Raw genomic sequence first — 22752 nt, 5'->3', positions numbered from 1 at the left:
AAATTTAAAGATCAGCTCATTTGTTTAAAAAAAAGGAAAAAAAAAAAAAAAAAAAAAAAATCCCCCAAAAACCGGTTTTTTTGGCTTTATGGTTCTCTGGACAAAATTTGCACCACCACTTTCGTGTTCCTAGTAAAAAGACCTTTAATTTGATATATAGGTCGACCAGGTTTGGATAAGTCCTTCTATGGGGACAGACAGACTGACGACACCGAAGTGAATACAATAGGAATGGAAGTTCTTCCATGGAAGAACATTTCATGATTTCACACTGTGTTCAAAGACCCATAACTCATAACATTCGAAGAGAATGGACTCATGTAACTCTAAGGAAATTTCCTCAAATCAGTGAGCTGTAATAGAATGGCCAGGAAGTAAAACATATGATCATGATAAGGCGCGGTGCAACAGAAAGTTTGATAAGACATCTGACCAGATTTATCATGGAGGTATGCTTTGCTGCGCAGTAAATACCTACAGACATTATTAAATAGGAAGGATATCAAAGGGGGAGCGATTTATTTCAAGATTGGATTCCTCTCTTAACCCTCACTTATTTCGACCTGGGGTAACTACCGTAGACATGCTCTATGAAACTCATTCAATATAATATATACTGTGCCATCTGAGCATTACTGCTGCTCATACCATGCTAACAATATGTACCCATTAGGTACCTATAACAAAATACAATAATGGTGGGATCAACAGATAGGAGTGTAAGAATAGCATGTTCTCCCAATTTCACAGAACAAGATCTGATGTGAGCAAAGTTGAAACCATTGCGTCAGGACTCTTTGCCTACACAATACAACAACAAGTACAATAACAATTAGACCTGGGACTTTAATAAACAATTAACAACAGAATGGAACCATTAGGTAAAAAATTTTTTTTTTGAGGGAAAAAAAAAAAAAAAAAAAAAAAAAAAAAAAACGGGTTTGATTTCAGTGGATAAGTGGACATAATAAATATTTATTATTATTATTGCACTTATTGTAGCAAAACCTATGAAGCTGAGTACATTATATACCTATGTAAAAAATTGATAACAGTAATATTCTGAGAATCATTTAAATTAAAGACAAGAGAACACTTGTCACTTTTATTTGGAAGATTAAAACAATAGGTAGGTAAATTAAAATACAAATTAATAAACATGTATAACATCAAACTTAAAATCAATTTAATATATAAAAAAAACAATTGGTAATTGGTTTGAGTAAAAAAAAAAAAAAAAAAAAAACACTTTTTTTTTTTCGTAAATGAAATTTAATAAATTAGAAAAACAGGCAAGTCCATGTCTGCTATGCAAATGAAGAGGTGTCATGAAAAAAACAATACTTTCCTGTAGTATTAACAGTAACAACGCAACGTACAGGGCACGTACACGAACTTCGTATACCTAAGTACCTACTGTAAGGAAAAGTAAAGTTAAAAAAAAAGTTCAACAAATATGTTGTTATAAGTTATAGCTATCTAGATATAAAATTGGTGAACAATGCTGAGCATAAGGGAACACCTTTCAAAAATATAAACATTAGGTACCTATAACAAAATACAATAATGGTGGGATCAACAGATAGGAGTGTAAGAATAGCATGTTCTCCCAATTTCACAGAACTTGGAAATAAAGCCATTCATAAACATTAGAATGTATGTTCGGATAGTGAGTAGGAAATTTTAAATTTAGGAATTGGAATTCGTTTTCAGTAACGAGTCCTTAGTGTAAATAAACAAAAAACGTTCAGGTACGTTAGCCTGCATAAAATGTTGAGTGAATTGATTAGATTATTATTAAATTTAGTGTTTAAGTCTGTAATTGAATTTAGAATGTTTTACATTCTTTCAGTCACTGTCTAAACTATAAAATAACAAAAGGAGTCATTAAATTAATAGTTCTGAATTTAAACACATTATTAAGTGTTTGTATATAAATCTAGAATCATCTTAAAGTCAAGTGTTTTCTTCAGCTACACAGTTTACATTATAATAACAAAGTTATAGTTAGGTTTAGGTTTACATGGGCATAAAATAAAAGTAAAAAATAATTATAGAAACTTCACAAACAAATCATTAGGTTCAAGTAGAAAATAACTACAATCTTTGTTTGAGTCACATATCAAAATTTGTTTCCGAATTGTGTCTTTCCTGCCAGGGTGAAAAGACTTTTCAGTTTTCAGTCTCTGCAACATTACGTCATTAAGTGTGAGGTTCTTTCTGGAATAGCCTCCTGATTTTTTCTCACTATTTATTGACTTCGTTTGTTCTGTGTTTACTTTTCAATTTTCCGTCGTTTCTTGTGAGTGCTAAGAGATTCCTTACCACTATCACTAGTACACGTACTGCACGAGGAATCTTCACTATCCGAGGAGGAAGAGGAAGAGGAAGAACTGCAGGAGGAAGAGTCTGAGGCCAGACCGGTAGACTGGGACAGGTCTATTGAGTCTGCCACGGTAGCTAACTCGGGTTTGCATTCCTGTCAACATAGAGAGTAGGAAAATATTTTATATCACCAATAATTCTATAGGTATGTATAATGCTGTGCTCTGAGTATATGGACCTTTAGGTTTTAATATATATGTATATTTTTATATGTTACCGGCATTCTATATAAACCTGGCATTCTATAGAATACCAAGGTGTTCTATAGAATACCTATCGTTTTTGGGCAAAGTGTATAACGAAATCGATCCTAATATGATATTATATGAGTTCCCTAGGCTTTTCATAAATTACCTAGTATTATCTAGGTCAGTATATAAAATGCCCAAGTCCGTCCCAGGCAAAGTGTGAAAAGCTTTGTATTACTCTATGTCCTCGAGTGAAAGAGCTCCTGACGCTCAACCTCTAGGTCGCGAGTTCGAATCCCATTAGTTGCAAGTATTTCTTTAAGAATATTATTATTATCGAACGAGCTAGGCCATTTTCCAGCCTCTGTGCTGATTTAATGGGGTACCAGTTTGAGGAGCCTACCAAGCACCATTTTTATGGATAAGACGTAAAAAAAAGGACAAAAATTTGCCAAGAAGACATATCTGAAATTGCTCAGTGACATTTTAGACACAGGGAGGGAAGCATTTGAGTCTTCTACCAAGATTCAGATCCAGTTTATAAGGCTAAATTCACTCAGGGATGGCTAAAACACCATGTTACGCAATTTATCGAGTCTGAAGAATGGACCTCGGAAAGTACTGATTTGAAGCATTTGGCTTATGATGCTTAGCCAGATTAAAGCTCTCTTGTAGTAAATGTCATAGGAATTTGGAAGGTTTACGCAATTTATCGAGTCTGAAGAATGGACCTCGGAAAGTACTGATTTGAAGCATTTGGCTTATGATGCTTAGCCAGATTAAAGCTCATGTCCTGTAGTAAATGTCATAGGAATTTGGAAGGCATGAAGTTAATCTGGAGAGGGCAGTGGCAAATTATTCCATGAATAAGGCACGTACTTGGAGTGATGATTTGCTCAACACTCTAAAGCCCTGTGTGAAGGCTAGAGGTGATGATTTCGAATGAAAGTAGGTATATTTTATTTGTTTCCTAATACATTATTTTCTCATAGATTCAAATGATTAAATTTTTAAATCTTACCTTCTTTATCAATCTTTTTATTGTGTAACAGAACTTATGGCAAGACTATGCATATAATATTGAATCAGCCAGTGACATATCACTAATCTTAAGCATCATTGCACCGATTGCACGTGGTTGGTTGTTGGTATCTGAATGGTTGAGCATTTGGGACAACACATGCTGGTTAAAATATTACTTTGCTTAAAAAAAAAAAAAAAAAATCTTACCTTGAGCTTGCGGTACCATTTCTTGGATAGTTTGGGTCGGCCACGGATTGTCTTATGATAGACCACAGGGAAGTTGGTGTGACTACAGAAGTTCTGTGTGACGGCTACAGTGGTATCTAAATTGAGCACCACATGCCACCACCCACCTGGTACAAACACAGTCTCACCAGGGCCTTGTACAAGTTCCAGTGGTTTCCATTCTGTGGGCCAGGAGGGGAGTTGTGTACGAGGGTAGATAATAGAGAACCAGGTGATTGCTTCATCACGCTGCTTACCTCCCTCTGCTGAGGTCACCTTGAGTAGATCCTTGGGTGTGTGAGTTGGGAACAAGCACCACCTGAACACATAGAATGAGTAATATTTATAGTTAAAACAGACATACCATTTGTCAATTTGTGTAAGGAGTAGGATGTGGAGAATTACGAATGAGAAGTCTTTTGTGGAATTACCCCAGATATTGCTTACAATTCTTGACATTTGTGCACTTCTTGAAACTACAAGGAATTCTGTGAATCTGGTCATCTTGTACCAGAAGAAGTGGTTCTGGCGAAGTTATTGGTGCATGGCCTTACCACTCTCTTCTGGCACAGCACACTCGCCTATCCTGTAAATCTAACGAATGCAACCAATAAGTACTGTGGAACGTGGAACATATAGGACTTACTTTGCTATCAGATTTTCAAAGGTATCCGTGCTTGACCGTCTCAATACTTGACTCGAGATAAGAGGAGAAAAAATTCACGCCATGGTCGAAAGCATCCGGTCGGGCAGACTATCATACAATCCAATTCCAAGCAAAAAGTTGAAAACTTTCTTCTAGGAATAGAACCCGCGACCCCTGGCTTGCAAACCTAGCGAGATACGTACTAAATAACGGTGCCGGCGGGTGTTGAAAATCAAAATAAAATCCAAATGACATGACATGAGAAATGTAAAATAAAGAACTGGCAGCAACTGGGTATAAATAAGTAATCAACAGTAACATTTTATTATCATGTAGCACCAACCCCTAACGATTATTTACAAATAAAAGAAAGGAAAACAATAATAAAAAAAAGTAGAAAACTGTAAATAGGTAAAAGGTACATCGTCCCTAGGTAGGTAATAGGTATGTATTAGTTACATGGTGGTGGTTGAATTTTAATAATTTTCCTCTTCACACCTTCATTCTGTTCCCAGACAGTATCGACTAGAAAATTATTTTCCACCAAAAGTTTTTCAAAATCATAAACACAGCCACCTACACCAAAATAATAAACTTTAGCTGCAAGATACACACAGCCTGTAGGTTTCAGGAGAGTTTTAAACACAGTGAGAAGCTTGTTATAATTAGCAACACTGTATATTGTTTCTGATGTCAGGATAATATCAAACTTGGAGTGAATCACAGCAGACAGAGATCCCCAGTCTCCATGGTAGAATTTACATTTCTCTAGGTTATCTGTGTTCATCAAAATGTTGGGTAATGTTAATGATTCAATGACTTCTTGGTTATAATCCTGGAAACTCACATGTGCAGCCCCGTTCATTAGGGTGTATAATCCTAGAAGTCCTGCACCACAGCCAACATCAAGAACACTCAGCTTGTCAACAGCAACATTATCTTTTATAAAATTCAGCAGATCAAATGTGCACTCCCATATTTTATATCCACCTTCATAGACATTGGGCTTGAGGTCTGTGTGAGAGATGTTCACGAATGTTTCATATTCAAACAGTGGGGTGCGTAATAATTTGATATTGGAAACACTTGTTAAATTTTCAACTTGCTTGCCTAGCTCTGATATTATATTGGTCAGGATTTCATCAATGGGTTTGAATTCTTTACTCTCAACTGCAGGGCTGTCATCTTTGACATCACCATCATCAGGGTCTTCATCATTATTGAAATTGAATTTGAACATAGTTTACCAAGAGATAAAATATGAGATGACAGGTATAAGGACTCACCAAGTGAACTTCCAGCATCCCAGGGTCTCATTCAATGTTCTCTGTGCATCTTAGCAGGCTATGTCACTTTGGCATAATCTATTAAAATTAAGAACAAATCTTTGTCTGATAGACGTACAGGAGCTAAAACAAAACCTCATTTTGCATGTGGCAGTGCACAGATATTTACTGGACCTTGTTTTTCAAAAAGAATGTTTTGTGTCGAAAGTACCTACTTAAAGCTAATCTACATTGGAATAAAGATAATGAAATAAAGTTTATAAAGATATAGGTAATGACCTAATGACTAGTTCTAATCTTACAGTTCAATATTATCTCCCATTTTTCTTTGCTTGAGTGAACTTGTGATTCTGATCCTGGACTGTACATATATTGGGAGGTAGAATGATAAGTAATAGTCACAACTTTTCCTTTTCCCAGAACAGTTAGGTAGGTATGCTATAAAAAGTTCAAAAACTCAACTTTCAGTACTTTCACTTAAATCACCAAAAGCCAAAACCGGCGAAATTTCGAAAAAGTTTTTTCAAAAATTCAAATATTTCGCGGGTAATTACACACCCTGTATATCCAATCATACATGGATTAGTCCTATCTACATAAAAGTATGAATAGTACTAACACCAAGTCCTGCATTTAATCCCAGCTATGAATCCCCACATGATTTAGACCACCGGATACAAATCAGATTATAAAAGATATGATCGCCAATAAAATAAATAGCTATAATCTGGATCAGAGGTTCTCAGAGTGTGTGTCATTCATGGACAGTCTATATATCAGAGGTCAACAAACATAATATGCGATCGCAACATAAATTTGTTGGCAACAATTTTGGACTTTTTCTAATGAAATTCCGACAGTGCGGCGCGGCGTCTAGAATTTAGGACTATTCGTACCCCTCTTGTTTTATTTGCGGACGCATTATTATTCTTCCCCCGTGTTTTTGAGAAACACCGATCTACTATTATTACTAGCTATAATCTGGATCAGAGGTTCTCAGAGTGTGTGTCATTCATGGACAGTCTATATATCAGAGGTCAACAAACATAATATGCGATCTTATTGCGATCGCAACATAAATTTGTTGGCAACAATTTTGGACTTTTTCTAATGAAATTCCGACAGTGCGGCTCTGCGTCTAGAATTTAGGACTATTTGTACCCCTCTTGTTTTATTTGCGGACGCATTATTATTCTTCCCCCCGTGCTTTTGAGAAACACCGATCTACTATTATTATATTATAGGTGGTATCGACCCATGGGTAGGTAGGTAATAGGTATTTATCTCTGACATATCGTTCAATATTTATTCATATCCATGGTTTCAGGTCCTTCACATCCTGATCCTGATGTACCAAATAGATACACACGAATACAAGTCAAATTCAAATACAAAAGGATAAAAAAATATTTCCCCAGAGGTACAAACACATTATTCCCCATCGTATTGGTTATTTGTCTTCAACAGAAGAAATTCCGGACATTACAATCCATCAATTCTTATGTGAACCGTTCCTGAAAGCAACATTAACACTGCAAACATCGTCACCACCGCGCCGCTAATATTTATAAAAGTTAAGAAAAGCAGCCAGCCTAGTAAGCTTGGAAGGTAGCGCGTCTGCCTCGTAAGCGCTAGGCCGCGGGTTCGATCTTAAACAGATAAAATCCGCCCTGGGCGGCACTGAGGTTCGTTCTCGGAACGGCTAGCTTCCTCCCATCCTGTCTTCCTTATCTCTTCGCTTTCGGGAAGATAAAATCTTAACAGTTACAGTTCCCTCTATCAAACATCTACAAAAAAGGTCATGTAATGTTTTTACAATGGTTTTCCTCTGTAAGTCGAACATATTATGTCATTATTTTTTCCGAAGTTTCCCCAAATCGTAAGAAATAGCATGTGTAATATTCTGTACAATGATGACTGATGACAAGTGTGCGTTCACAATAAACAGGTCATTGTCATTGGGAAGTAAGGTTTTTCTCAACTTGACTAACATTTCCCATCAACACAAGGCAACCCAGGTGTGTGACCCATCAAACAAGATTATTAAGCACGGACATCTTCTATTTGTGTTCAACGATCCGAATAACACATCCATGTCAACTTAGCTAAGTACAAACAGAAGGAAAAACTCTTCGTCTTTGACTTTTTCCATTCCAACGGGGTCGTCGTTTGTCATCATCTTCGTTATAGGAGCACCAGACAGATCTTTGCTTGAGTTATGACATTTGGTTCTGGCGTAAAGAGCACAAATATTTGAATCGTTTCCAGGAAGAAGGGCCTATGTTATTTTTGCAACGAACTAACATAATATATGTAGGTACATTAGGTACCTATAACAAAATACAATAATGGTGGGATCAACAGATAGGAGTGTAAGAATAGCATGTTCTCCCAATTTCACAGAACTTGGAAATAAAGCCATTCATAAACATTAGAATGTATGTTCGGATAGTGAGTAGGAAATTTTAAATTTAGGAATTGGAATTCGTTTTCAGTAACGAGTCCTTAGTGTAAATAAACAAAAAACGTTCAGGTACGTTAGCCTGCATAAAATGTTGAGTGAATTGATTAGATTATTATTAAATTTAGTGTTTAAGTCTGTAATTGAATTTAGAATGTTTTACATTCTTTCAGTCACTGTCTAAACTATAAAATAACAAAAGGAGTCATTAAATTAATTTAATATATAAAAAAAACAATTGGTAATTGGTTTGAGTAAAAAAAAAAAAAAAAAAAAATCACTTTTTCTTCTTCGTAAATGAAATCTAATAAATTAGAAAAACAGGCAAGTCCATGTCTGCTATGCAAATGAAGAGGTGTCATGAAAAAAACAATACTTTCCTGTAGTATTAACAGTAACAACGCAACGTACAGGGCACGTACACGAACTTCGTATACCTAAGTACCTACTGTAAGGAAAAGTAAAGTTAAAAAAAAAGTTCAACAAATATGTTGTTATAAGTTATAGCTATCTAGATATAAAATTGGTGAACAATGCTGAGCATAAGGGAACACCTTTCAAAAATATAAACATTAGGTACCTTCCTCTGCTAATGAATAGCGACCTTCACCTTCTACCTATACTTAACCTGAAGATTCTGATCCTGCCATTTGATAACACCAACTTCAGTTCAGGATTTGGTGCGTAAGATTTAACCTTAAATTAGGAAGCGCAGTAGCGCGAGCGTTCTGCCCCACCACTTCCAAATAGCCTGGACCACACTTTGTATTATACACTCGAGGTTCAAACACTATTTTACATAGATAGTATTATGTATGACCTCTGATAACTGCTATATTACAACACACAATGTTATGTTTCTAAGGGAAGGGATAAAAGTTGACCCGAGGGTTTGATTCCCACTAAACAAAAAAATTGCACACGTCTAACTTGTATTTCGATTGCAAATGTTCCAACTGGTTACTTTCTTGTATTGACCCAGCACTTATTGTAGTCTCTTCTCATCTGTCTATCTGATGAGGGGCATACAACCGGATGGGCAAAACAAACACCACGGGTCAAATGTAGCAGTAGTGATGAAATACCATTTCTCTCTCTCTCTCTCTCCTGATTTGCCATTTCGGCCGGGGTACGTCAGTGCGGTGGTAGACTGCATCAATCAAAATCTTCAAAGTTTATTACATATTGAAAGCTTCAGAAAACCTAATCAAGCGACTTGACAGTCGCTCAACATATTGACCTCAAGCTTGCATGGATATGAATGTCGATAGATCAATCACATTACCCATACGACTAGAATGAAAGTTTCAACGCTGATCAAGATCATAACACTATTGGAATATTGGATGACTGTAATCCTGATCTTAGACCTAGACCTACAATCCAACACAATCAGATCTCTTGCCTCGGTGGCGCAATGGTCAAGGCCCTCGCCTGGTAAACAGGAGGGTGTGGGTTCAATCCCAGCTGAGGCAGGGAATTTCATCCTCGACATTTGAGAACAAAATAATAGAGTAATAGAGCTCTAAGGGTTGGGTGGTAGAGTACGTCTCCGGCGTTAACCTCACCTAGTGGTTACCTTCCACTCAAAATTAATTCTAGGGGCACACGTGTGTCAAGTTGTCAAGCCACCTTGTTTGAATTTCTTAGGATTTCAACCAAGGAATTTCAAGATTGTTTTATAATTTACTGGTGTGTCAGGGTATGAATGTTATGATGTAATGAGTTTTGGATACTATCACATTAGGTCCATTAGGCTTAGATGTGTGACATTTTGTTTTGAAATATTTGGATGACAAATTAAAATAGCTAATCATAATCAGTGTTAAGATTGAGTTCAGGGTTCAAAGTTGGACCGAAATTAATATTATGGTATTACTTGACAGCTTTAAGCTGTAGTGTTTTTGGACATGGTTTTGTAACACTGCAGGGCTATCATGCAATAACAGCGAATCTTTTAGACCGGGAGCTGAGGACGGAAAACTCACGTGGGAAGGTACAAAATGTTTGACCATTACATGTGGTGCGCAAAGTCGAGAACAAATAGAAAACCCATTTCTTACACCTCGGACCGGGGGCGTTTGGCGGCTACGGCCGTCCGGAAAATCGAAATCGGGCCAAAATTTACCCAAAATGGCCTTTTTCAAAGGCTTCTTAAAGGCCGAAAGCCCACAAAAAAAGTTTTCTTACGATGTGGTTTCGAGTTTAGGGGCCAAGTGCGCATCCATATGGCGTTAGAATTATTCATTTTTTCTCACTATTTATTGACTTCGTTTGTTCTGTGTTTACTTTTCAATTTTCCGTCGTTTCTTGTGAGTGCTAAGAGATTCCTTACCACTATCACTAGTACACGTACTGCACGAGGAATCTTCACTATCCGAGGAGGAAGAGGAAGAGGAAGAACTGCAGGAGGAAGAGTCTGAGGCCAGACCGGTAGACTGGGACAGGTCTATTGAGTCTGCCACGGTAGCTAACTCGGGTTTGCATTCCTGTCAACATAGAGAGTAGGAAAATATTTTATATCACCAATAATTCTATAGGTATGTATAATGCTGTGCTCTGAGTATATGGACCTTTAGGTTTTAATATATATGTATATTTTTATATGTTACCGGCATTCTATATAAACCTGGCATTCTATAGAATACCAAGGTGTTCTATAGAATACCTATCGTTTTTGGGCAAAGTGTATAACGAAATCGATCCTAATATGATATTATATGAGTTCCCTAGGCTTTTCATAAATTACCTAGTATTATCTAGGTCAGTATATAAAATGCCCAAGTCCGTCCCAGGCAAAGTGTGAAAAGCTTTGTATTACTCTATGTCCTCAAGTGAAAGAGCTCCTGACGCTCAACCTCTAGGTCGCGAGTTCGAATCCCATTAGTTGCAGGTATTTCTTTATGAATATTATTATTATTATTATTATTAGTGATCGAGCTAGGCCATTTTCCAGCCTCTGTGCTGATTTAATGGGGTACCAGTTTGAGGAGCCTACCAAGCACCATTTTTATGGATAAGACGTCAAAAAAGGACAAAAAATTACCAAGAAGACATATCTGAAATTGCTCAGTGACATTTTAGACACAGGGAGGGAAGCATTTGAGTCTTCTACCAAGATTTAGAAGCCTCCCAGGCATGAAACCGAGCTGATTGTCAGAAATACTGGTCTCTTTCCTTAACCTTTTGTCTACAATCCTTTCATACAGCTTCAGAAAGAGATTTTTCTTCATAAGAAAAATCTCTTTCTGTCATAAGAAAACTCATAAGTCATAAGAGACATACTGTGATGAAAAAGACATGCTATATGTCAACATCTGATATTAACTACTTCAAATAAAATAAGTTACTCTAGTTTCTCTCACCTCTTGTGTCCACTAATGAGCGAGTTCCACGCACTTGTACCGAGAGGATCAATATGTATTCCAGTACCAGATCGTGCAGGCCCCATCACAAACCATCGGTATGGAGGACGTTTGTCTTCTCCTGCATATTGAAACAGGTCATCTTGGAAGTAGATCGGAACCTCATAATCATCTAGGAGTTTCTTTCTACGAGGGTGCTGTTGGGATCCAGAAGGAAACAACAGTATTAAGGGCAGGATAAACAAGGTATATTCTATTCTATTAAAATTACTTGCTTTTAATCAACAAGCTGCAATTGCACATTCAAGTTATTAAGCAACATGGTGTATGGTTGGTATTTGAATTGAGGTGTCTCATAATTTTTTTTTATCGCTTAAAACGATAGAACGTAAAATTAAAAAAAAAATATTGAAAAAAAAAAAAAAAAAAAAAAAAGAGGAAATTCTGTACAGTACTTTCGAAGATACGACGATAGAAACCCGGCGCATCCGGACCGAGTCATTTGACTCGTAGCGGCAACACTGTATCGGGCGCTGACGTCATACCTAGATATCGCTAACCCATGCGCGTAGGAATCAAGGCCGTGGATATCCTTTATCATTGTTATCAGCTGCCGTTTTCATCGGTACAAATCGGGAAATGGTTGGAAATATCCGTTTTGGGATCCCCTGATGTCAAAAAAGTAATTTTTAGCCCATGTAGGTACATACACACTACAGGTTTAAATAAGAAAAGGTGGTATACAAAATATCTCAAGAACAGTTTGTCGTAGAGTGATGAAATTTGGTATGCTCTCTCAGTGTGGTCCAAGAATGTAACAATTTGGTAAAAATCCGACAGTCACTCATCCAGATATTAACCAAAGTCAATGTTGCTTCGGGCTTCGAAAAAAAAAAAATGTAATTTTTTCATATTTTATATGATTCCTGATTACACCGGGAGTATTTTAAGATAGAAATTGGCCGCCATACTTAGAAAAATTTTCAAAAAAGAAGAAAAAAAAAAAAAAGTTCTATTTTTGGACACTTTTAAATGATCCCTTATTACATGGGGAGTATTTCGACCAAAAATTGGCCGCTCAAGTCCCGAGCCTGAGCCGCCTATATGGCGGCCGATTTTTGGTTGAAAAATTTCTATCTCAGAATACTCTCCATGTAATAAGGGATCGTTTAAAATGTTCAAAAATTGAACTTTTTTTTTAAATTCCAAGTCCCGAGCCTGAGCCGCCTACGGCGCCCGATTTTTGGTGGAAAATTTTCTATCTTAAAATACCTACTTCGCGTGTAATAAGGAATCATATGAAGTATCAAAAAAATTGGATTTTTTTTTTTCCAAGTCCAAAGCAAAATTGACTTTGGTTGATATCTGGATGAGTGATAGAATAGAAAGTAAATAAAAAAAGTTCCAAAATGAAGAAAGAAGAAGAAGAAGAAGAAGAAGAAGAAGAAGAAGAAGAAGAAGAAAAAAAAGAGGTTGCTGTGAGATTTGAACCTGAGCCCTCCTACTTAGGAATGGTAGGTATGTTGAGTGCCTTAACCGTTCGGCTACTCTCCCAGACGAGATGTGAGGGAGAAATAGTTGTATATTATGGTTTGCGCGATATCTATGTAATATGTCACATAGGTAGGTACTTAAAAAAAAAAAAAAAAAAAAAAAAAAATCTAGCTGATTCTAGCTGCCCATGTGTTATCTACTCGTATTATGTATCCTCTTTTAGAGCTGTCCCATACCGTCCTATGAGTAAATATTTTGAAAGTAGGTACCTATCTTTTTGGTAGGTATCTTCCTTTCTCCGAGTTTCAAGATTTCGAAATCAATGAAAAAGTTTTTAGAACAAAAGACAAAGGGGAAAATTATTCCAATTTAATTAAAACGAGAACACGAGGAGATTCTCTAAACTACCTACATTCTACATGGGTAAATACTTCAACTTGGGTAGGTACTAGGTAGATAATACCTATTCTCTAATAGTTCGTATTCCTACCCAAATCTATAGAAGGTACCTACTGCTTTCTACTCAAGATGTTTCCCTATGAGGAAAATGATTGTGGTTTCCTTAAGTTTTCTACCTTGTCTTAGGTATGTGGCTTTTAGCAAAAACCATCAAACACTGATATATTCCATGCGACTCTTCATCCAATCATCTATTTATATCATCTACCCATTCTAAACACGCGTAGCATTATCTTTTGTTTTCGACTCTATTCTATTCTTTTATTGTGTCTTCTGTTCTCTTCTCTTTTTTGAGCATTTGCTCGAGTGAGAGCAAACCATGTCCCCTCTCTCTCTCTCTCTCTCTCTCTCTCTCTTTTGATTCACTTTGTTTCTTTCTTTTCTACTAATATACAATAATATATGTACATTTACATGGTTATGTATTCTCTCCTTCTCTACCTCCCCTTCTCCCTCTCTTCTATTCTTTACGTTCTTTTTCTACCTCGTGAGGAGGAATCTTTACCTATTGTACTAATTTGATTGGATGACAAATGTTATTCCGAATGAATCAATTTAATCACTATATTACGTCTCTCTCCAGATCTACCTTCTCCTTTGCATGCGTGTTTGGGGGTTGGGGCACTTTTTTCGTTTTTCCAAGAATACATAAATATAGAAGAGAAAGGGAAACTTTTTCAAACTTCATTACCTACTTGAACTGTTTTAGCCAGGATTTGAATCAGTTAGCAGCTCCTCCTAATGTAACTTTACCCAATAGCCCAATACCCATATATCCAGGCGAAAGGCTCCCAAACAGTCATCCGTCCTGATAGCAACCATGTCTCATGTTGCTTACCTTTCAACATGAGACACATCGAGAAGTAGTGGCTTACCACAAGTTTGAGAAAACTATAATAATAATAATAATAATAATAATAATAATAATAATAATAATAATAATAATAATAATAATAATAATAATAATAATAATAATAATAATAATAATAATAATAATAATAATAATAATAATAATAATAATAATAATAATAATAATAATAATAATAATAATAATAATAATAATAATAATAATAATAATAATAATAATAATAATAATAATAATAATAATAATAATAATAATAATAATAATAATAATAATAATAATAATAATAATAATAATAATAATAATAATAATAATAATAATAATAATAATAATAATAATAATAATAATAATAATAATAATAATAATAATAATAATAATAATAATAATAATAATAATAATACAATCTCATGAAGTAAAGTTGTTCTCGTCTTCGCAAAGCCACTGTCGCAAAGTTCTCGTGATGGTCTGCATACTCTGATCCCCGATCTCTGGATTACAAAGCCCTTACCACAGACCACGAGTTTCTGCTGCAAAACTTTCCACTGTCTCTCCTTCTGTCAAGTTGAAAATGTGCTAGACGATATATTATCCTGGTGGATTGTTTTCTGTCAACTCGTAAAATATACACTCAAGTATAAAATATACTTACACAAGTATAAAACAGTGTTAGATCTAGCATCAAGAATATACCATACCGAAATAGAATGGAGAGATGAGTTTGGGAAAGTTGTTTAGAAAACAAACTTCTAAAGCAAGTTAAAGGATTGTGAACTCATTTCACCAAAGCTGAGCAGGGTAGATACCTAGAGTACAAAGCTAACTGGTAAGTAAGAAGTTTGATGACATGGTGAATATTGTATATAGTTCAAGTTACTCATTCTATGTCTTGAGAAACTCTTCAGTAGTACAGGCCTAAGTTTGGGAAAGTTGTTTAGAAAACAAACTTCTAAAGCAAGTTAAAGGATTGTGAACTCATTTCACCAAAGCTGAGCAGGGTAGATACCTGGAGTACAAAGCTAACTGGTAAGTAAGAAGTTTGATGACATGGTGAATATTGTATAGTTCAAGTTACTCATTCTATGTCTTGAGAAACTCTTCAGTAGTACAGGCCTAAGAGCAGCCTCAGCTAGGAACAAATAAAATAAAAATTATCTCACAAATGGTGTTCCTCTGTCTCGGTTGCTTCTGGAATTCGAACCTCAGTCCTCTTGGTTCTGAATCCAATACCTTAACAACTAGTTAGTAGGTACTGTACTATGTAGGTAGTACAGTTGTACAAGTGAAACTAAACACTATGGTTATGCTATAGGGACTGAATTGTATCTACCCAAACTACAGGATTTTACTTTGTGAGGAACTAAGGTCTTATTTTGATAATTCAATTAGATCCAAGCAATATAATTTTATTCCTCTGACGTCAACGCTTACCTGTGTAGTTCTCATTTATATTCTAAAGGAATATAACATTATTTCTAATCAGGTTCAACTTTCTGTATCTACCTACTTTAGAAATATACCTACTACCTCTACCCTGTCTATAGTATGTCTCCAACTTCTTCTTGATTCTTATCTGATATTCGTGGAAATAGGTCCTCTGACGTCAACGCTTACCTGTGTAGTTCTCATTTATATTCTAAAGGAATATAACATTATTTCTAATCAGGTTCAACTTTCTGTACCTACCTACATTGGAAATATACCTACTACCTCTACCCTGTCTATAGTATGTCTCCAACTTCTTCTCGATTGTTATCTGATATTCGTGGAAATACCTACGCACAGAAAATGACAAATGAAATAATTTACACACAATTGATAAAGAAGATAAATAATGTTTCTGTATTAGTTTTAATAATGAAATTATATCATGGTAGAATAACACATTTTATTATGATTATAGAGAAAAAAAAAAAAAAAAATATAAAAAACCCCGGAACTTTCCTAACAAATTTGATGGCGGCGATAAATACATTTGGTGTGTTGCCAAGTTGAAGAGTTTCACAGTTTTATGTTTTGGGTTTTAGGTCGTTCTGTGTTTGTCTATTTCTCATTGTGGGATTTTTCTCTCCGGTTTCATTGTTCTGTGAGAGACTCTGAGGTCACTAAAGGTTAAATTTAGAGCGGAAAACAAGTTGTGGAAATGTTTTTCAAACAAGAGTGTGAATTAAGAAAGGAAAAGTGCTGGTTTATGTTAAGCACACAATATTTAAAATAAAAGAGTCGAATATTGTAAATTGAATGTGTAAAAGATGGGAGTTCATGAGTTGATTGAAGAGACATTGTCTTTGAATTGCAACCACAGTGGAACGGTACATTTTAAATTATATTGAGGTACTTATATTTAATTTGTTACAATATACATTTGTATAGGTACATAATTAGAGGAGAGTGAATTGATGTAATACACAAACAATAGTTCATTACCTATGTATGTAATTATGTATACTTATAGGTGTTAGTGTTAGTCTGGTATAAGAATGGACATTGGACATGCACATAACGATAAGTTTAGTATATATTTTTTAAAAAATGTACCAATATTCTAACATTAAAGTTTTTAAACTTAATAAATTTAATAATGAGATCATTCTATTTGATAAAATAATAATTTACAACCTGTATACATAGTGTAATAACTATAGTTACACATAATTTACATCATCATATACAAATACATAGTTTACATTAGTTTTCTTATTTTCATACATAAATTTTTTTAAAGTCGAATATTTTACAGATTATACCAGGAAAGATCAATAAAATAAATCTCGTCTTTTGGTTGGAATTTACCAGCATTCCAATTTTACGTAGAGCTGAGTGCACCCTGATTTTTCTATTACTATAGGTCACAGGAATATGCAGCGTAGGTTTTCTTATTTTCATACATAAATTTTTTTAAAGTCGAATATTTTACAGATTATACCAGGAAAGATCAATAAAATAAATCTCGTCTTTGGGTTGGAATTTACCAGCATTCCAATTTTACGTAGAGCTGAGTGCACCCTGATTTTTCTATTACTAGGTCACAGGAATATGCAGCGTAGTTTTTTTTTTTTTCAAAGGAGTTAGCGTCACCATAGTATTGTAGACGAGATATTCTGAGTGGAGAAATCACAAGAGATTTTGAAGAAAAAATTTTATGCAATTTTTTATCAAAGAAATAATTTTTTGAAGAATGAAGCTTCGCGACTTCACTTGACATTTGCATCTGTTTTCATAAGTTGACATTTTCCCAAGACATGTCCTTGAATTAAATAAAATCTTACCTCAAGTCCTTGTAAATCTAAATTCCTGCTGCAGATATTTTTGGAGTCCATTCAGTCTTGTGGGGATAGTGGGGGGTCTGATATATTTTATAGGTACATATATCAGATATTATTATTATTATTTATTTCGTGAATATTAGTTAGATGTCTCGAAATTATACAAGAATTCCATACACATTACAGCGAAAAAGTTCCCAGGTTAAAAAACGGTAATTTCAAATGAGAGAGAGAGACATATCAGGTAGGTAATTTAGTTATGTAACTTACATAATATATATTTTATTATCTTTATAATACATACAGACTTAGGTATTTGTACAAAAATGAAAAGAAAATAAAACATAAAATATACATTATTATTAAAAGATCACAATCACAGGGGTTGAAAGGTTCACCATCACCAGACTACATGAATCACTAAATACAAACAAGAGGATTTTCGGTGGGAAAAAATGGACATAACCTCTTTGAACTTAGGGCCAGATCTGTCAGTCTCATGTTGATCCACTTTTGTATGATTTTTACGTAGTACCTAGTCCAAAGTGTATTTGAACATAAGACTGTAGACCTGGGTTTTAGTGATTCATAGAAATGTCATTGTCAAACTATCAGTATTAAACATAAAAATTCACTTTTTTTTACAGTTTTCGGCTTTTCGGGACAATTTTACTAAACTCTATTTACAATGCCATCACATAAAAATTTACTCCACACATTTCGCCAATCACAAGAAGTATTATACCTACATTATTTGTTCTATTTTACCTTATATTTCTTTCTTTTTTACACGTAGGTAATTCCTTATCCCTTACACATTTTACATTAGACAGAGCATCAGAATTATCTACTCATGAGAGTTAGACATAAGATTGCTATCAAATATACAGGATGAACGAAATGACTGGGACACGCACGCTGCATAGCTGCTGGGACCTCACCTGGAAACAGAACAATAGGGGAGAATACATCAGTTCAATCTATGGAGTTTACTTAATTACTTACGGTAATAATAACCCACTACATATCTGAAAGACTTGGGTAACACGGTGTAACACCAACAAATTTTACCTGGGTTATTTTAAATTTGTACTGCGGTAATGATGGGTTCTTACGCAGATAAATATCTTGTCTGGATAATACACCTACCTACTTTTTTCCATTTTTGTCTTTTTTCTCTCACCCTATAAAATAAAGGTTATTGCTTCGTTTTTCTTACCGAAGAGTAGGAAGGTATTAGGAGTAGATCTGTAGGTATAATGTAGGTACTATTGTATAATTTGTCTGGAGCTAATCGGAATTTTCCTCAGTTTCTTTGAAAATATTATGTAAATACACCATGTGTACACATAGGTCATCAGGTCATTCAAAGGTCTTAATATTTCTTTACATTCAAAGGTTTTTTTAGGTATCTCTTAAGTATAATTATTTAACTATGCATTTAATATTAAAAAAAATGATGTATAAAGAAAGTCTACGAGCAAAAAAAAAAAAAAAAAAAAAAAAATAAAATTAAAAAAAAAGAGGTTAAAAAAAAATCTACGGGAAAAAAAAAAAAAAAAAAAAAAAAAAACCGAGAAGATTTTGACTTTGATGTTCGTTTTTTCTGCTTCAAATTTTGTACAGGTGTGGAAGAGAGAGAGAGAGAGAGAGAGAGAGAAAGACTAGAAAGAGGAGAAGGAGAGTTGAGGTACCCAGTCTACTGCTTCAGACTTAGTTTGGTTTAGATTTTATTTTCAAAGGTAACTTGGTACCTACCATCCGATGTAAAAAAGAACTTTTACAAAGCTACCTAGTCTTCAACTGTTTTCCTGAAGTAGATAGGTAGAGGTACCTAATTTTACAATGTTGTCACATCACGATATAAAGTGCCCATGTTGCCAAGTTTATAATCCCAAAACGGAACATGGCGAAAGTGCAGTTTGCAAAGAGTCGCTATTTTTTTCTGTTGACAGCAGAGGAAAGAATTACTAGTTTTGTAGAAAAACACAATATTGACTTTGACAGAGTAAGAACACAACTTGGGGGTACTGGGGTGCAATGCAATTTACACGATCATGAATTATAACTTCCCAGGGATAGGAGATAGTGTTGTTTTGTATTGGAATATAGTGTGTCTCATTTAGGTTAATACTTTAATATCTCCTCTGCTTCTCCTATTTTCTTTCTTATTTCACTCTCTCCTTATCCTTATGAATTATTTTTTCTCAATCTTGTCCTCATAGTATAGTAGGTATAGTTACCTAATTAAAATTCACTCACGAAAAAGAAACAAATCAAATTTTCCTTCTCTTTATATTTTTTATCATGTAGTCAATGAAATATTTCATTTTTAATTTTACACTATAACCATGATTGTCTTCACCACATTTGAATTTCTGATTCCTGTACTTTTTGCCTAGTTTCTGAAACAGAGTATGACAGAGAACTTTAGATTACCTATCTGATTGATCAGGATTGGGGAGGTAAATTGTACCAAGAAGTTAAACTCATGTAGGTAGCCAGTACACATTGTCATGTAGTCAATGAAATATTTCATTTTTAATTTTACACTATAACCATGATTGTCTTCACCACATTTGAATTTCTGATTCCTGTACTTCTTGCCTAGTTTCTGAAACAGAGTATGACAGAGAACTTTAGATTATCTGATTGATCAGGATTGGGGAGGTAAATTGTACCAAGAAGTTAAACTCATGTAGGTAGCCAGTACACATTTAAGTATTTGTCTCTTCTGAATCATTTGATAAGTACATTCTCTACCAGAGTTACACATTCAACCCCTTGTCAAAGATAAACTGAGCATACATAATATTGGCACAAAGCTTGCAAAGTATCTTATTCACTACTCACCTCCAATGTCCACTTGTATGTGGCATTCCAATTTTCCGTCACCCCTTTGATTACAACCGGCTTATTTGGCTTTTCATATTTCTCAATAAATTCTTGTGGAGAATAGTCCTTTACATGAATTCTTTCAACATTTTCTTTCACAATCTTGAATTTGTCAAACTTATCAGCGTAACCCAACTCGAACCATGCATCTTTGCCATTGAGTTCTGAAAATCAATTTGTCAAAATGTTAAGTTTATATTGCACAGATAGATGAAGGCTGCAGTGAAAGTATTTGTCTAACAGACAAATTTTAGCTATTTATCTAGTTATAATGATTTAATTAGTAATCCTATATCCTAGTGCCTGAAAAGGAATTGCCAAAACTATAATGGGTAAGAAGGTAGCCTCTGGGCTTAAAGTTTTGGTTAGATAGATGAAGGCTGCAGTGAAAGCATTTGTCTAACAGACAAATTTTAGCTATTTATCTAGTTATAATGATTTAATTAGTAATCCTAGATCCTAGTGCCTGAAAAGGTATTGCCAAAACTATAATGGGTAAGAAGGTAGCCTCTGGGCTTAAAGTTTTGGTTCTTGTGCAGAAGTCATGTCCATGGAATATCTACCAAAGGAACTGGCACAAACAAGCAGTGACCAGTGTAATTATAGGGTTAGGTTAAATGCAAGGAGTTTTCACAATTAGAGCAGTGATTAGTGTTACTATAGGATTAGGTTAAATACAAAAAGGAGCTTTTCTTTTCCACGGACGTGACTTCTGCATAATTACTTACCCTATGCATAGCACCAGTGAAGTGTTAGGACTTCAGACAAGTGCATCAAAACCAACAGCCCATCAATAGCTTCCCTGAATTAATAACAGGTTAACAGATAAGTAGGGAGTCGTAGAGCAGTGATTAGTGTTATTATAGGATTAGGTTAAATACAAAAAGGAGCTTTTCTTTTCCACGGACGTGACTTCTGCATAATTACCAAAGTTTCATGTATATTGGGCCATTTTATTGCAACTGTGATTGTACAGAGGCCAATATACATTTCAACAAGATACTATGCATAGCACCAGTGAAGTGTTAGGACTTCAGACAAGTGCATCAAAGCCAACAGCCCATCAATACCTTCCCTGAATTAATAACAGGTTAACAGATAAGTAGGGAATCCCTACTTATCACCTAATCTAGTTAGCAACAGGTTTTAGTAATTTTACAGGTCTACAAAGATCGCCGGTCATTGTACAGGCATTATCTTACCTGGCCTTGCTCGCTTTTTGGTCTCCTTGATCCTTTTCCGTGCTCTACTGTCTAGAACTTTAGAAGTTTCACTCGTGCTCACCATACTTTACAAACTATACAAGGGAAAATATCACAAAAACTGGAAGGTACGATTGGAAAAATGGATATTTTCAAGTATTTTCCGAGAAATTCAGAGAGCCTTTTGGGGTTTTGGGACTACGTGACTTCGGTTCAAAAATCTTTTTCTGGAATCCGAAAATTCGTACTCGTTGTTAATGGAACGAGACTAACAATCGTAGCGGCAGGTTTTATAACTACAGAGATTCGTTCACACGCTATGAACATTTTCTTTTTCTAATAATACCACAGACTTATCTGTGGTCTTCAAAAACATCGAACATCGAAAAATAAAACATCGATGTTCGATGTTTCCATCGAAAGAAAAACATCGATGTTGACATCGATGTTTTTGTTCCGATGTATCGATGTTTTCAAAACATCGATGTCGATGTCCCAACCCTAGGGGAAGGCAACGAACGCATAATCGGGGCTGTTATTTATTCAAGTACCTACCTACATAACTGAGTTTCTACCTAGGTACGTAAAAAAAACACAATTTATTTTAATCTGGATCATTAAAAAATGCTCAAAATGAATTTGGTTTTTCTATCAACAAGCTGGGCCCGTCCCTCCGGGAATTTTTAGTCCGTAGTTTATTCGATCGTGGTTAAATCAGTACCTACCTAATTTGTTTAATATTCAGTGTATTATTATTATTATTATTATTATTGATTTGATTTTTAATTTTACTTTCATGTAATGATTTAAAATCAAGACTAGAGCCCGTTCTCCCTTTATTCCTTTTAATGTTTCCTAATAACTGCCAATAAGTATAATGTTTAAGTCACCCATCCATTTATTAGGCACTGTACAATAGTTCCTTGTAAAAAGACCTTTAATTTGATATATAGGTCGACCAGGTTTGGATACATAAGTCCTTCTATGGGAACAGACAG

At 34.9% G+C, this 22752-nt stretch overlaps 2 protein-coding genes across 2 annotated transcripts; both read right to left on the bottom strand.

Annotated features, from left to right (window-relative positions):
* Positions 1-1581: 1581 nt before the first annotated feature.
* On the bottom strand, positions 1582-21961 carry LOC103506817 (bifunctional arginine demethylase and lysyl-hydroxylase PSR). Its single transcript, XM_008471233.3, has 6 exons — positions 21755-21961; positions 20511-20716; positions 19944-20062; positions 11580-11810; positions 3804-4140; positions 1582-2479 (listed from the first exon to the last, which is right to left on the bottom strand). The coding sequence occupies exons 1-6, from the start codon at positions 21837-21839 to the stop codon at positions 2276-2278; spliced, it is 1182 nt and encodes a 393-aa protein (XP_008469455.1). The 5' UTR covers positions 21840-21961; the 3' UTR covers positions 1582-2275.
* LOC103506810 (histidine protein methyltransferase 1 homolog) lies at positions 4759-6264 on the bottom strand. The gene is made up of 2 exons (XM_008471221.3): positions 6056-6264; positions 4759-5831 (listed from the first exon to the last, which is right to left on the bottom strand). Exon 2 carries the CDS (start codon positions 5705-5707, stop codon positions 4919-4921), a length of 789 nt encoding a protein of 262 aa, XP_008469443.1. The 5' UTR covers positions 5708-5831; positions 6056-6264; the 3' UTR covers positions 4759-4918.
* Positions 21962-22752: the final 791 nt, after the last annotated feature.

Source organism: Diaphorina citri, unplaced genomic scaffold (assembly GCF_000475195.1).
Source record: "Diaphorina citri unplaced genomic scaffold, Diaci psyllid genome assembly version 1.1 scaffold13, whole genome shotgun sequence".
Classification (NCBI taxonomy): domain Eukaryota; kingdom Metazoa; phylum Arthropoda; class Insecta; order Hemiptera; family Psyllidae; genus Diaphorina; species Diaphorina citri.
Note: the sequence above shows the minus strand (reverse complement) of the source record. Positions and strands in the feature narration are given on the sequence as shown.